At 37.2% G+C, this 16048-nt stretch overlaps 1 protein-coding gene across 1 annotated transcript in view; it reads right to left on the bottom strand.

Moving 5' to 3' along the window:
* EFHB (EF-hand domain family, member B) overlaps positions 1–16048 on the bottom strand; it is a 113808-nt gene that overhangs the window by 29500 nt on the left and 68260 nt on the right. Inside the window, exons 8-10 of the mRNA XM_006859178.1 lie at positions 7697–7780; positions 7007–7074; positions 2701–2855 (exon numbers count right to left, since the gene is read on the bottom strand). Of these exons, the coding sequence (XP_006859240.1) occupies positions 2701–2855; positions 7007–7074; positions 7697–7780 (307 nt within the window). The remainder of the gene's footprint in view (positions 1–2700; positions 2856–7006; positions 7075–7696; positions 7781–16048) is intronic.

Here is a 16048-nt window from a genome sequence, read left to right as displayed (position 1 = left end):
TTGGCTTATGATATTGAGCTGTTTCTCAGTCTCTTCCCACAGATGTAGCCAATTTGATTCCTGTGTACTCAGTGTGGTGGGGTCCATGTGTATAATCATCTTTTATTTGTTTAAAGAAGATATTTATAATGGAATATATCATGGGTCTTGTAAAATTCTATTATGTGATCTCCTGTGTCCCTTCTATTCCCAAGGCCATGTTTCCCAAGTAAGCTTGGCTTAGGTATACACTTAAGGTGCTGTGTGTGCATGTTTGGATTTAGATATAGACTCTTAGGTCTTCCCCAGGAAGTTACAGAGCTTTCCCTTTCCTGGTGTTCCCAACACACTGCAGCTTCATAGTCTGCAATCGTAGTTCTCAAACTTGAGAGTACATCAGCAGCACCTGGAGGGAGGACTTGTTAAAACACCACTACTGGACCACACCTGATTTCCTAATTCAGTAGCCCAGGGAGGACTTCAAGAAGCTTGTGTGGTGCAAGCAGTTTCAATGAGCTGTTATCTTAAACACTGGGGCCTTGAACCCATCCAATATCAGGGGAGGATTACCCAATAAACAAGATAAGTATGGGATTATTTCTGCTTACTTACTAATCTATAGTGAACAATTTCACTTGGGTTTCACCACACAAATAAGTCCATGCTTACCTTAATTACTGGGCAAAGCAGGTCAGGGACTAAAAGCTCACAAAGAGGTTTTCATTCTAGGTGCTGTGTGGCTGGGAAAAAGACAAAAGCTAACAATAGCTAAAAGCAGAATCTTAAAAGAGGTCCACATGATTAATAATATCAGAAATGGACAATACATTGAAAGGGGAAAGGAGCAGAACTGAAGAGATGAAAGCCAGAACCAGCAAGCTAGAAGACAAACCTCTCAATACTGCTAAGACAGAAGAGCAAGCAGAAAAAAGGATTAAAAAATCTGAAAAGAGTTTAAGATTCATGCTGGATAATATGAAGAGGAACAACTTAAGAATTATTGGCAGTCCAGAACAGGAAGAATCAAAGAAGTCTACAGATGAGATAGTTGAAGAGCTTCTGGAAGAAAATTTCACTAACATCTTGAAAGATGAGAAGATAAACATTCAAGAAGCCAAACATACCCCAGAAAGGATAGACCCCAAAAGAAAATCACCAAGACATATAATAATCAAGCTCTCCAAAATCAAAGACAAGGAGAGAATCCTAAAAGCAGAATCTTTGATGTGGGGAAAACATCTGAACTTGTTCACCCAGATTAGTAAACACAATTAAACTCATGTTACCATGTTTATTGGTTAATCTGTAACTGTCCAACTGTTTCTCAGAAGAAAGGCCTGGAGAAATGCTTCCATAAAAATTACAGTCAATAAATTACACAATAAACTCAAAGAAAATAATATGCTTGCACATCAAAATAAGAGAAAAAGTCAGAAAGATTTAGCAAACATTAACACAACAGAAATGAAAATGAAAACACCCAGACGAAATTAACTCAGCTTAGAAAATTATGTGGAACAAAGAATCCTGCAGCACCACACACACACACACACACAAAAAAAAAACTCTACAGGAAAACGAGAGCAATCAATTTGTACCTAATGATAATTACACTGAATGTAAATGGATTAAATGTACTAGTCAAGAAACATATCGAAAGCAAAATGGATAATAAAACAGGATCCTTCAATATGCTACCTACAAGAGCTATATCAAAAAGATGGAGGCAGCGTAAATACCCTTCAACAGAAGAATGGTTTAACAAATTTTGGTACATACACACAATGGAATACTATAAAACGTTGAAGGATAATGATGAGTCTGTAAAACACCTCACAACATGGTTGAACCTGGAGGACAATATGCTAAGTAAAATCACTCAATCACAAAAAGATAGATATTATATGAGACCAAAGTGGAAAAAAAATTTTTTTTAAAGGTTTTTTTTGTTAAAGGAACTTTTTTTTGTTGTTTCCGGGGGGCGGGGAGGAAACATTATTCACATGCTAGAGGGTAGACACACATTAACATGGACGACAGGGCAAGCAATATACAACAAGAGGGAGGTTAGCAGAGGAAAGATGAAAGTAGCAGGAGACTCAGAAAGAAATGCAATAGTTAAAGTGAATCGAGGTACATGGAGGGGATTGCACTGTGTAATGAAGCAAAGTATATGATTTGTTGAGTGAAACACTGATAATCTACTCTGTAAACTTTAAATCAATTCACAGTACAAAGTTGGGGACGGGGGGATTACAGTCAAGAGAACCCTTTAAGAGCAGTTCCACTCTGTAACACATAAGGTCACCACAAGTTGAACTCAATCAATGGCAAAGGGTTTGGTTTGGGTTTGGGTGGACCTTAGCATCTGCATTTCTAACATGCTCCTAAGCATACTGATGGTGGTACAGGAAGCACATTTTAGAACAGCTGATCTACACCAGAGGTCAGCAAACATTTTCTGTCCAGAGTCAAATAGTAAATATTTCTGCTTCACATACCATACAGTCTCTTTTGCAAGTGCAGCAACAACTTTAAATGATAGGTAAAATGAATTGGTGTGGCTGTGTTCTAGTAAAACTTTGTTTTTGTGTGTTTTTTTTCCCCAACTTTCTTTATAAAGCTAGGCAGTGAGCTGTTTTTCCCAACCCTTGAGCTACATCAACTTGCTGGGATCCACAATCCCATGCATACACCAAAAAGCACTGTTCTGCTACTGGCCTTGTCATAGTGCCTGAAGGCTGCCAGCAAAGTGTCAAAGTTTTGGCAGTTAACTTTCTTCAAGTGATGTCGAACCGCTGCAATCATAGCTCGCTGTCTGTCTTTGCCTCGAAGATATTCACCCGGAAGTCTATTATGGATGAGATCACCAGCTCCTAACAGAAAGGGGGGGAAAAATCTTTAAAGTTTAGATTTAAAGTTTGTCAATATTTTTTCCAACCTAAAAATAAGAGAGAGACCTGTTAAGCCCTGTGAATAAAGGAACTCACATCTAACTATGTAACACTAATGTGCATCATGACAGAACATTCTGTGTATAAAAAACAGAAAGTAATTGATAAAAATTAATATCCATTTAATGTCACTTCCTTGCTCAAGAAAAAATAATCTGAAAATATAAGTTTTGTGGACACATCATGAGACCCATCCAATTGTCCAGTTATTTTCTAAGCTTGTGAGGCCTTTGTCTGGCTATCTTTCAAGAGACATTTGTCTATAGACGATCTAAAAGCTGGGGCTGATTCCATACTGGGACAACTCTGATGCCTAGGACTTGACTGATCCTCTGGAAGCCATTATGAGAATTAGACTCAAATTCCCTCCTCCCTCCTAGCAAAAATTCCCAGTTGCCCATTCCCAGTTCTCTTTTGAGTCCTTACCTGCACCCCTCTCAGGTATCTTTAAGCAATACCTTTTCCAGTCTTCCGCTCCATCCCCCAGACCTGGCCCTTACTTTAACCATCCTCATTTACACCACAAAGTAAGTAATAACAACACCTACACTGTCTAGAAAACCTCATTTCTAGTCATTCCTTTTTGAAAAAATTCCTTTGATATTAATGTTGACAGGAATTAGATTTCATCTGACCATGCTGTTTCACACCTCTCTTTTTCTTCCAGGACCTCTTAGCTTTCTTGGAACAGTTTCACCTTGTGGCAGTTGGCTGTAATAGCCTGAATGGATTCATTTAAATTGCATCGTTGATTTTGTTGTTCTTGTTGTATGTCATGGAGTCAGTTCTTACATATAGTGATCCTATATAGGGTTTTTGAGAGTGGTTGGTGGGTTTGAAATGTTACTCTTGCAGTTAGCAGTCCAGTGTCTCTTCTACAGTGCCACACCAGAGTTCAACATTGGTTCTAGACAATTCTGTATAAGGCAATATATAGAAGCGTCTTTCAAGAGTTTAATGAGAACTCATAGCACCTTTAAGTCATTGGTAATTAATTTAAAAATTAAGAGATACCATGCACTCTGAAATAAGTTTTGGTCCTTCAGATAGACAGTAAGTTTAGCTAAGAATCCACAGCTATGAGAGTTAATGCTTTGTGTCAACTTAGTTATGCCATGATTCTCAGTGATTTGGCAGACACTATGGAATTACCTTCTATTTAGTGATCTGATATGAGCAGCCAAGCAGCTGAATGAGGTGCTTTCTTGGTAGTGTAGCCTGTACATAAAAGGATGTCCTGTCAAACCTAATTCATTCAACCTTTTGATGCTGCATCTCTCTCATCCTCTGACCTTTAGAGTTCTTGAGATGTACACTGAAGAAGTCTTAAGCCTTCTACCTAATTTGCATATTAGGGCACTGAAGTATCAGCACTGGACTTCAAACCACAAAGGAGGCAATTCAAGCCCAATAGCTGCTCCTTGGAAACTCTATACAAGGTTGCTAGGAGACAGACCAAGTCAATGGCATTTAACAACAATAATAACATGGCTCCCTGTGAGTGGGATGGCTCCATAGGATGCGCTCTGGACTGTGAACCACAGGGTCAGTGGTTCAAGCCCATAAGTCGCTCTGTGGGAGAACGATGTGGTTTTCTGCTCCCGCAAACATTTAAAACCTTGGAAATCCTATACAGGTTCACCATGAGTCAAAACTGACTCTTTAATGACACTTAACAAAATGGCCCCCCTTAAACCAGCAGACATCCCCAACCTGCTGCCTAACTGCAACCACGTGAGCCGGTAGAGGTCTTTAGAATGCTGCCAAAATTATGGAATGCTGCCTAAGTTATGGAAACAGCATATTTCATCACAATGAAGGAGCATTGTGAAATTTACTTCTAGAAAATGAAAATTTTCTAAAAGTTAATCTCTTGATACGTATTTATATATACATTTCACTGGTTTTGCTCCTCTAGAGTAGCCAGACTAAGACAATAATGAATGCTGATTACAGAAACAAGGTGACTGCCTCAGAATAAGGATTTGATGTAGGATCAACTATCAAGAGACAGACCTAAAGTGAGCAAGACACAAGAAAAGACTCTGGGAATGGAAATTAAGACTATTAGGGATGATTTATGACAAATGAGTGTGACTTCTTTCTTTACTCTGAACTCAGGTATAAACCCTTTGGGGGCTATTCTATGCAATGGAGACTCTTGTTCAATGATATTGCTTTTGTTTGAGTATTTTATTCTTTTCAGAGTCCTGCTCTCTCTTGTTAACATCCAAAGATAACCACTTGAATGGTTGTCTTTTTTCATTTGCATTTTAATTTTGCCACGACACTCCCCCAGGATTATCTGGTGGGTGAGACCTATACTGTATGTTCTTCTGCCTTGGCCTTGAAAGAATATCTATGAAATTAATGTCAAATCACTTGCAATCACTCGAGTCATTTCTAAAGAAATGAAATCAGGAATGCAAGCTCTGACTCTAAGAGAGAGACACATAACTTCACTACCACATCATGTCAGTCAGTAAAGCTAAACAGACTCCTCATTTACACTCTGCCTACAACCAGCGACCATCATGCATGACTATCCTTGTGCCTGGATTTTTCTTTCACTTTACCTCTGCCCTGGTGCATTTTGGGAGTTGAACACAGACTTGCACTCTTCCTGGGGGCATCTTACTACAAGAAACAACTCCAGACCCTGTGGATGAGGCAATCTTGGTGCAGCTGCCTTTATTTCTCTAAGTAAGGAGACAGAAGAAACCCAGGCCCAGTAAAGAAACTCCTATGCCCCTAGAACCAGACAGTCCTTGCTGCTTTCCACTAAATAGATGCTATTAGGAAACTCAATAATAATCACAAAAGCCAGAATCAAAGTAAATTTTACTCTGTGTCTATCCAGAACTCAAAAAAAAAACACAAAAAAACGCAGAGAGGACTGCCACAGTAGCACTATATTTCACTTAGGCTGAGACTCATATACTTCAAAAAAATATTAATAGCAATTTCCTTTCTTTTAATTTTATAAGACTACCTCATCATTCAATACATGAGGATAATATCAACCATTAGGAAACTTGCCAATGTTGTCAAATTGTCAAAATGATCAACTATGCACTGGATTCACCAATTCATGCAATAAATATTGATGAAAGGTGCCTGAGGATCCAGTAGTCAGCAGGATAAAGTACCCCCATACACTCTTTCCCTGTCTAAAAGCATCTATTAAAGATGCAATAGCTCAGCTAAAAATAGAATCAAAATACAATTTGCTAATGTATTGATTAATACTGCTCCAAAACATTAAATTCAATAAATACTTACTGCATTTGGACAGTGAGTGTACTATGGCTATGATATTTTCAATAGTAGTTCTTAAACTCTAGCATATATAAGAATCTATCAAATCAGATTATCTGCACATGAGTTCCAGGAACCTGCCTATTTAATAACCTCCCTCAATGAAAACCACTAACAGACAGCTTTAGCTCATTTTTCACCCCTTTGTCTTTTAGAACCCCTACAAATAAAGAGAAAAGTCCTGTGAAGTATCTTCCCCTTTATGGATTGATTGCCTGGTGGGGAGAGAATGGTTAATTATGTGGTTGTTCAGCGAAGGGCTTTCTCAAACTTTCATGTTCATACCACTCACCTGGGAATATTGTTAAATAGCAGATTCTGACTCAGTAGATCTGGTGCAGGTCCTGTGAAGTCTGCCTGAATAGATCTAGTACAGGTCCTGAGACTTTGCCTGTCACACAAGTCTCGGGGTGGGCAACATTACTGACAGGCTGTGGACCACATTTTAATATCAAAGGGTTTAGTACTATTTGAATTCATTAGAAAACTACTTCGCTTTACTTTGACGTTTTCTATACAGACATTTATTTTCTAAATAAAATGCAAAGTCTTAACTACACTTGGAAGTATTCATTGCAAAGGCTTTAAACTTTACCTATTTCAAACATAATGTGAAATCATTATTTTCTCTCTTGCCTTACATTTTTCTCATTACTATTAATGCAAATTTTAAGTCTTTAAAATTAGAAGTTTGGAAAGTTGTTGGTGAACTTAACCGAATACGTTGTTTTTTTTAAGAAAACTTGTATACTTACCATACTCCTCAGGGCAGAGACAAGCACCAAATGTGTGGTTTGGGGGAACATTCATTGTTTCTGCAATGCTATCAAAGAAAACAAACCCTTTAGTTAAAATACTCACCACAGGGCATTGTTGGAATTTAAAATATGCTAGCCATATGTTCTTAATAGACTATGGTTTCTACTATAGCCAAAGTAAGGATATCAGACAAAAGTTCTCCCAGAGTTCTGTGTGATCTTGCATACTGACTTGTACTAACAATGGCTGAATGCTTTAATGCACATTCAGTAGCTCACATTTAAAAGATAAAAAAGAAAACAGAACACATTCAAAACAGAACTACTGAGGATGACAGATAGATAGGTATAACAGTATATTTATGAGTATGTGTATGTGTGTGTATAGAGAGAGTGAGAGAAAGAAAAACATAATAAGTTAAATTTTCTGATAGCCCAGAAATAAATCTTTGTAAAATATTCAACCCTTCCTTTTCTCCAAATGCCCTCTTCATCTTAAAAGACTCACACTTACCTGGAACCCCAAGCTTTTACAGGGGTTAATAGAGTTGAAATGATTAATAACAGCCAAAAAAATGATTTTCTTATTTAACAGCAGAATCTAACAACACAAACCAACATTTACCACACAAGTAATATTTAAATTCAATTCAAAAAGTCTGAATTTAAATGTAATCATCAACTTACGGGTCTAAAACTCTTCCAAGTTTATGTTGAAACTTTTCTTTGAAATCATCAACTCTCTTGGATACAACTTTAGCTCCTCTTCTCCTGTAAAATTAGAAAAATGTCTGACACCTCTATTACCTAAACTATTCTTGACATTTGCATGCGCTTCAGAATACCATGTCATTTGGGCCTTCAAAGAACAAATCTAGTATTAGAAGAAAGTATGTTCTGAAAAAAAAACCCTCTATGTGTTCAGGTCTCTCTCATTAATATTCTATTTTAAAAATAACTTTTCATTAAAAAATCAGGCAAGTAGACTTAAAAAATACTTTCAGTAAACAAGAAAAAAAGTGTTAGTATTATTAATATAATTGCAATGGCTAAAATTGCTAAAAGAAAATTAAGCACCTAATTGATAAATAGGGAGTACTGGTGTGGTGCTCTGGACTAATGCATCAGACTGCAAAGCCATTTGAACCGCAAAGTCGGTGGTTCAAGCTCACCAACTGCTCCTTGGAAACCCTATACAGGGTCACTATGGGTCGGAATCGACTCAACGGCACTTACCAACAATAACAACAATTGATAAATAACCAAAGGACATAAACAAACAATAAGGAAATATAATTTTGTTGTTAGGTACTGTTGAGATGGTTCTGACTCATAGCTACCCTACGCAAAACAAAATGAAATACGCCCCATCCTATACCATTCTCACAGTGTTGCTCTGTTTGAGACCATTACCTCAGCCACTGGGGCATTCCAACTTGATGGGAGTTTCCTTATTTTTCACTGACTCTCCACTTTGCCAAGCATGATGTCTTTCTCCAGGGACTGCTCCCTCCTGATAACAATTTTGAAATACATGAGACCAAGTCTCACCATTCTGACTTCTAAGGAGCATCTGGCTGTACTTGTTTCAACACAAATTTGTTTGTTCTTCTGGCAGGCAATGGTATTTTTAATATTCTTTCCTAACACCATAATTCAAATACATCAATTTTTCTATTGTCTTCCTTATATATTGTCTACCTTTCACATGCACAGGAGGCAACTGAAAATACCATGGCTTGGGTCAGGTACACCTTAGTCTTTAAATGATATCTTTCTTTAATAACAATTTAAAGAGGTTGTATGCAGCAGATCTGCCTAATGGAACATATTCTTTGATTTCTTGACTGCTGATTCCATGAGTGTTGATTGTAGATCCAAAATGAAGTCTTTGACAATAGAATGTAGAAACCATAGAACAATATCATTAATATCACATGCAAGAAAAATTTTAATGAAGATAATGCAAAAGAGGCTGCAATAACACATCAACAGGGCATTTCCTGAAATTCAAGCCAAATTCAAGTGGAACGAGGGATATCATTGCCGACATCAGATGGATCGTGGCTGAAAACAGAGAACACAAGAAAGATGTTTACTTGTGCTTTACTGACTATGCAAATGCTTTCAACTGTGGGGATCATGACAAGCTATGGATAATATTGCAAAAAATGGGTATTCCAGAACACTTACTTGTGCACATGAGGAGCCTGTACACAGACCAAGAGGCAGTTGTTCAAACCCAAGGGGCTACTGACTAGTTTAAAATCAGTAAAGGGAAGCAATAGGGTTGTATTATTTCACTTCACTTATTCAACCTGTATGCTGAACAAATAATCTGAGAAGCTGGATTATAGGAAGAATATGGCATTAGGATAGGAGGAAGACTCATCAACTACCTGTGATACACAGATGATAAAAGCTTGCTTGCTGAAAGTGAAAAGGACTTAAAATACTTGATGATGAAGATCAAAGATTCCAGCCTTCAGTATGGATTGCACATCAATGTAAAGAAAACAAAAATCTCCAAGAACTAGACCAATAAATAACATGGTAATAAAAGGAGAAAAGATTGAAGTGGTCCAAGGTTTAATTTTGCTTGGATCCACAATCAACAACCATGGAACCAGCAGTCAAGAAATCAAATGACACATTGCCTTAGGCAAATCTACTGTTCACTACCTCTTTAAAGTATTCAGGAGCAAAGACGTCAGTTTGAGGACTAAAGTGCAACTGACCCAAGCCATGGCATTTTCATATTCATGTGAAAGTTGGATAATGAATAAGGAAAATGGTAAAAGAATTGATGAATTTGAGTTATAGTGTTGGAGAAGAATATTAAAAGTACCATGGACTGCCAGAACACAAATAAATCTGTGTTGAAAGTAGTACAGCCAGAATGCTCCTTAGATGCCAGGATAATGAAATTTCACCTCATATATTTGGACATGTTATCAGGAGGAACCAGTCCCTGGAGAAGGATATGATACATGGTAAAGTGGAGGATCAGTGAAAAAGAGGAAGAACCCCAACGAGATGGATTGGCACCATGGCAACAGCAATGGGCTCACACGTAACAACTATTGTGAGCAATATCTCATTCTCTTGTGTCTATTGGAACTGATTCAAGGGCACCTAACAATAGCAACAACAACAAGTTTGTAAAGCCAATGTTTTAGATCCTATTTTAGTGAGTAATATATGGTTTCTAAAAAACTTGCAAGTAGTCATCTAAGGTGCAATCATTGTCTCTTCTGGTGTTGAGACAAAGAGTGAAGAAAATCAAGATGCAAGGAAACAATTAATCCAAAATATTAATGGACCATGACCCAAAAACCATAAGAAATAAGTGGGTTTATTATTAGTGCTGCTAACCATTTTAAACGACAGTACAATAGAAGACCCAAAATTGAGTGGGCAAAATATGGAGAATAGAACTCAAAATCAGAAAGAAAGACCAGGCTTATAAAGACTGGTGGAATCCCCAACACCATGGCCCTGAAAGTACCCTAGATTCTGAAATTGAACTTGCCCTCTGACTCCATTTTAGCTAACTGATAAGCCTGTAAGGTCAACAATGGAGTCCTGGTGTGGCACTGTGGGTTAACGCACCAGACTGCAAAGCCATTTGAACTGCAAGGTTGACGGTTCAAGCTCACCAGCTGCTCCTCAGAAACCCTATACAGGTTCACTATGGGTTGGAACCAACATAATGGCACTTAACAACAACAAGGTCAACAATAACACTAAGGAGGTAATCACTCATTAGAACAATCAGCCATAAGAGATCGAAACAATATATGTCCAAGGATATAGCTTAGCAGGCAGGAAGAGATAGGAAAGGACAAAAAGAAATGAAAATACATGGTAGAAGTAAGAAGAGTGCTGTTACATTGTGGAGATTGTGATCAACGATGCAAAACAAAATGTGTATGAATTATTGAATGAAAAACCAATTAGCTTTATAAACTTTCACTCCAATCACAAAATAAAGTGTCTAAGTCCTCATTTACAAGGGAAAAAAAAGTCATCTAAATATCAAGTCATAGGGGAAATTAAATTATTTCCCCATACTTTGCTTGCATTTTAAATGTTGTTTATGTAGAATCTATGTTGTTGGTGTTGTTAAGTTCCATAGAGTTGGTTCTGACTCATAGTGACCCTTTATAAGGTTCCCAAGGGGAGGCTGGTGAATTTGAAATGCCAACCTTGTGGTTCAAAATGACCTTGCAGTCCAGTGCTTTATCCTACAGCATATAAAATGGTATTGCACTATTTCTAAAGCTCTGCAAAAATACACACAGGGCAGCGTATAAAAAAAATATATATATATCTTAAAGTGATAACAATGGTTGAATTAAGGTGACAGGATGATGAGTGATTTTATTTTAGCAATTCTCTGTAATATAATTCTGTTACTTCTATTATTGTGATTAAATGAATAAAATTTATTTTATTAAAACTGTAAAATTACAACATTACTATTTAATTACATTAAAATTAATGAATTCTCTATTGTTTCACTGAGAATAAAAACAATGAACATTATATTCTTAACTCCCATTTGCTTTTAAAAGAATTGCCTGTAGTATAGAAATATTATCAAGCTGAATAAATTACTGGAGAAGAGTGACACTCTGTGGAAAAACAAAAGATTAAATATAAAGTCATTCATCTTTTACGTCTTCATTTCCCTTCTCATTTGTTAGAAAAGGGGAAAAAAGTGGTGGGGAGTACAAAGTAAAATCATATTGAGGCAATGGCAGTTTATTGGCTAGAGTTTGAACAAATAGAATCCACAACCCAAAATAAACTCCAATGAACATAATTAAGGAACCTGCAGGGATCACTAAAGGAAGGACTGTAAATCACACAACAGCTTCAATTTTGTCTGAAAGGACCTGGATTATGCTTCTGAGAAAATCAGGAAGTATCTCTGGGTAGCCATGTAGATCAGAATACTGATAACTGCAACATCAGTATACAACCTCACAACACTGGTTAACGAATTCAGAAAAAATTTTTTGTGCGCCAGTAAATCAATTCATACATTCACACACACACAACATATACTCATACACACAGACACTGTCATTAAATTCAAACTCATTCTTCAAACCAAAGAATCATGATGATCATACTGTTTTACAGAAGAAATAAACCAAATTTACATTAAATAAGTACATATAAAATTGGAGATGGATAAAATGTAAGCAAGCATACAAGCTTATAATAGAAATCACACTGAATTATGCAGTAGTGTGTTTTTGTTTTTGTAACCACACTAACAAAAACTAAATATCCCTATTGCTTTAGCTAGAATTGTCCAATTAAATCTCAAAATCTGGATTTTTGTGAATAATCTTATAATATTAAATGTTGGCTCAAATATAAAATATAACTGGGAAATAGAAAAAGAAAGAAAGAAAAAACCCTAAGGAACACCATTTTAATTTTCTGAATAGGTTGTTATTGTTGTTGTTAAGTGCCCTTGAAGCAGTTTCAACTCAGTGACCCCACACACAACAGAACGAAACACTGCCCAGAACTACACCATCCTCATAACTGTTGCTATGTTTGAGCCCATTGTTGGAGCCACTATGTCAATCCATCTCATTGATGATACTCTGCTTTTTCCCTGACTCTCTACTTTACCAAGCATGACATATTTCTTCAGGGAATGATCCCTCCTGACAACATGTCCAAAGTACATGAGACAAAGTCTCGTCATCTTCACTTCTAAGGAGCATTCTGGCTATACTTCTTCCAAGACAAATTTCTTTATTCTTCTGGAAGATCACGGTACTTTCAATACTCTTCATCAACATCATGATACAAATGAATCAATTCTTCTCTGGTCTTCGTTATTCTATGTTCAACTTTCACATGCATATGTTGTTGTTGTTGTTAGGTGCCATTGAGTCGATGGCGACTCATAGCAACCTTATGCACAGAATGAAACGCTGCCTGATCCTGAGCCAACCTCACTACTGTTGCCACGCTTGAGCCCATTGATGCTGCAACTTGGCCAAACCATCTCACTGGGGGTCTTCCTCTTTTTCTCTGACCCTCCACCTTACCAAACATGAGATCCTTCTCCAGTGACTGCTCCCTCCTGACAATATGTCTGAAGTATGAAAGACAAAGTTTGGCCATCTTGACCTCCAAGGAGCACTCTGGCTGCACTTTTTTAACACAGATCTGTTGGTTCTATGGGCAGCCCATGGCACTTTCAATATTCTCCTCCAACACCATAACTTAAATGCATCAATTCTTCTACAGTCTTCCTTATTTACCGTCCAACTTTCACATGCATATGAAGTTATTGAAAATACCATGGCTTGGGTCAGGCATACCTTAGTCCTCAAGCTGACATCTTTGCTTTTCAACATTTTAAAAAGGTCTTGTGCAGCAGATTTGCCTAATGCAATACGTCGTTTGATTTCTTGACTGCTCCTTCCGTGAGTGTTGATAGTTGGATGTCGGAAAATACCATAGCTGGGGTCAGGTACACCTTAGTCCTCAAAGTAACATTTTTAATCTTTAACACTAAAAAAGTCATTTGCAGCAAATGTGCTCAATGCAATATATCATTTGATATCTTGACTGCTTCTTCCATGAACAATTGATTATGAATCCAAATAAAGTCTTTGACAATGTCTATCTTTTCTCTCTTTATAATGATGCTGTCTACTGATTCATTTGTAAGGATTTAAGGGTTTATTTGTTTGTTTTTAGAATGAGTTGTAATCCATAAAGAAAGTTGTATTCCTTGATCTTCATCAGCAAGTACCTGAAGTCCTCTTCCCTTTCAGTAAGCAAAGTTGAGTCATCTGCATATTGTAGGTTCTTAATGACCCTTGCTCAAATCTGGATGCCATGTTCTTCTTCTTCATATAGTCCAGCTTTTCAGATTATTTGCTGATCATACACATTGAATAAATGTGGTGAAAGGATACAATCTTTCACATATTTTTCTTAATTTTAAACCATCAGGAGTCCCTTTTTCTGTTCCAACAACTGCCTTTTGGCAGGTTCCACATGAACACAATTAAGTGTCCTGGAATTCCCATTCTTTGCAACGTTAACCATAGTTTGTTATGATCCACACAGACATATGGCTTTTCATAGTCAATAAAACACAAGTAAACATCTTTCTGTTATTCTCTGCTTTCATCCAAGATCTATCTGACATCAGTAATGCTAATCCTTCATTCCAAGACATCTTCTGAATCCAACTTGAACTTCTGGCAGCTTCCAGTCAATGGGTTGCTGCAACCGTTTTTTAATTATCTTCAGCAAAATTATACCAGTGTTTGATAAGAATGATATTGTTAGATGGTTTCTGCATTTTGTTGAATCACCTTTCTTTGGAATGGACACAAATATGGGACCTCTTCCAGTTGGTTGGTCAGGTCTTGGTATAAACGAGTGCATCAGTTTGTTGAAACATTTCAATTGGTATTCCGTCAATTCGTGAGGTCTTCTTTTTTACTAATATCTTCAGTACAGCCCAGATTTTTTCTCCTTCAATAGCATTGGTTCTTGATAATACACTACATTCTGAAATGGCTGAACAACAACCAATTATTTTGGTACAGTAACTCTGTGTATTGCTTCCATCTTCTTTTGATGTTTCTTGAATCATCCATTATTTTCCCAACAGAATCCTTCAATATTACAAGTTGAGGCTTGAATTTTTTTTCTTCAGTTCTTTCAGCTTCAGAAGTTCTGAGCATGTTCTTCCCTTTTGGTTTTCCACCTGCAGGTCTTTGTAAATTTCGTTGCAATGCTTTACATTGTCTTCTTGAAATGTCCTTTGTAATTTTCTGTTCAGCTCCTTTACTTCATCATTTCTTCCATTGGCTATATATTCAAGAGTAAGTTTGCAAGTCTCTTCTGACATCCAGTTTGGTTTTTTCTGTCATTATTTTCATCCCACAACTCCCATAGTGTTTGGTTATTAATGTGCAGTGCATCAAATCTGTTCTTGAGATCTCTAAATTCAAATGGGATGTGCTTAAGGTCCTATTTTGGCTCTCATGGACTTGTTTTAATTTTCTTCAGCTTCAGCCTGAACTCGCATATGAGCAGTTCATGGTCTGTTCCACGGTTGAACCCTAATCTTATTCTGGCTGAAGATATTGAACTCATCCATATTATCTCCCCACAGAAGTAGTCAGTTTGATTCCTATGTATTCCATCTGGGAAGGTCCACATGTACAGTCACCGTTTGTGATAGTTAAGGTCTGTCACCTTGACTGGGATTTCACAGTTAAGACGCAGTCAACTCCGATGATGAGATCTACTTTGAGCAGCCAGTGAATTGAAAGAAGTTTCCTCTGGACCTCCTTCCAATCTATTGAATACTTAGGTAAAGCTTGTTTGCTTCTTTGCTATGTCTGGCTTGTAATCCGACCTTCATTTCTTTGGACTCAAGTCAGTAGCCTTCAGTGTTTCCTAGGCATTATCAGTATCCTGCCATCTTACCTGCCTACCTTGGATTCATTTACCACAGCAGTCAGAAGCCTGCCATCTAACCTACTGATCTTGCATTCATCAGCACCATCAGCTACATCTAGGCCACAGACTAGGAAACTGCTGGTCTCTATAGCTGTGTAAGCCATTTCCTCAATATAAACCTTGATGTGTAAGGATATATATATACATCTATATACATACATATCCTTACACATCAAGGTTTATATTGAGGAAATGGCTTATATATATCTGTTGTTGTGAAGTGCCGTCGAGGCTATGAGGTTGTATACTGATATTGCAGTTATCAAGTGCTGTCAAAGCTATCCCAACCCATAGAGACCCTGTATAGGGTTTCCAAAGAACTGCTGATAAGTTTGAACTGCTGACCTTGTGGGTTCACAATCTACTACTGATCCTACAATGCATTACCAGAAATCCATGCACATATGTATGTTTGTATATATTGTTGTTGTGAAGTCCCATAGAGTAGGATCCAATTCATATAGACACTATGAACAACATAACAAAATATTGCCCATTCCTGTGCCATCCTCACAA

Source organism: Chrysochloris asiatica, unplaced genomic scaffold, assembly GCF_000296735.1.
Source record: "Chrysochloris asiatica unplaced genomic scaffold, ChrAsi1.0 scaffold00030, whole genome shotgun sequence".
Taxonomy (NCBI): Eukaryota; Metazoa; Chordata; class Mammalia; order Afrosoricida; family Chrysochloridae; genus Chrysochloris; species Chrysochloris asiatica.
The sequence above is the reverse complement of the archived record's forward strand: the minus strand, read 5'-3'. Positions and strand labels throughout refer to the sequence as shown.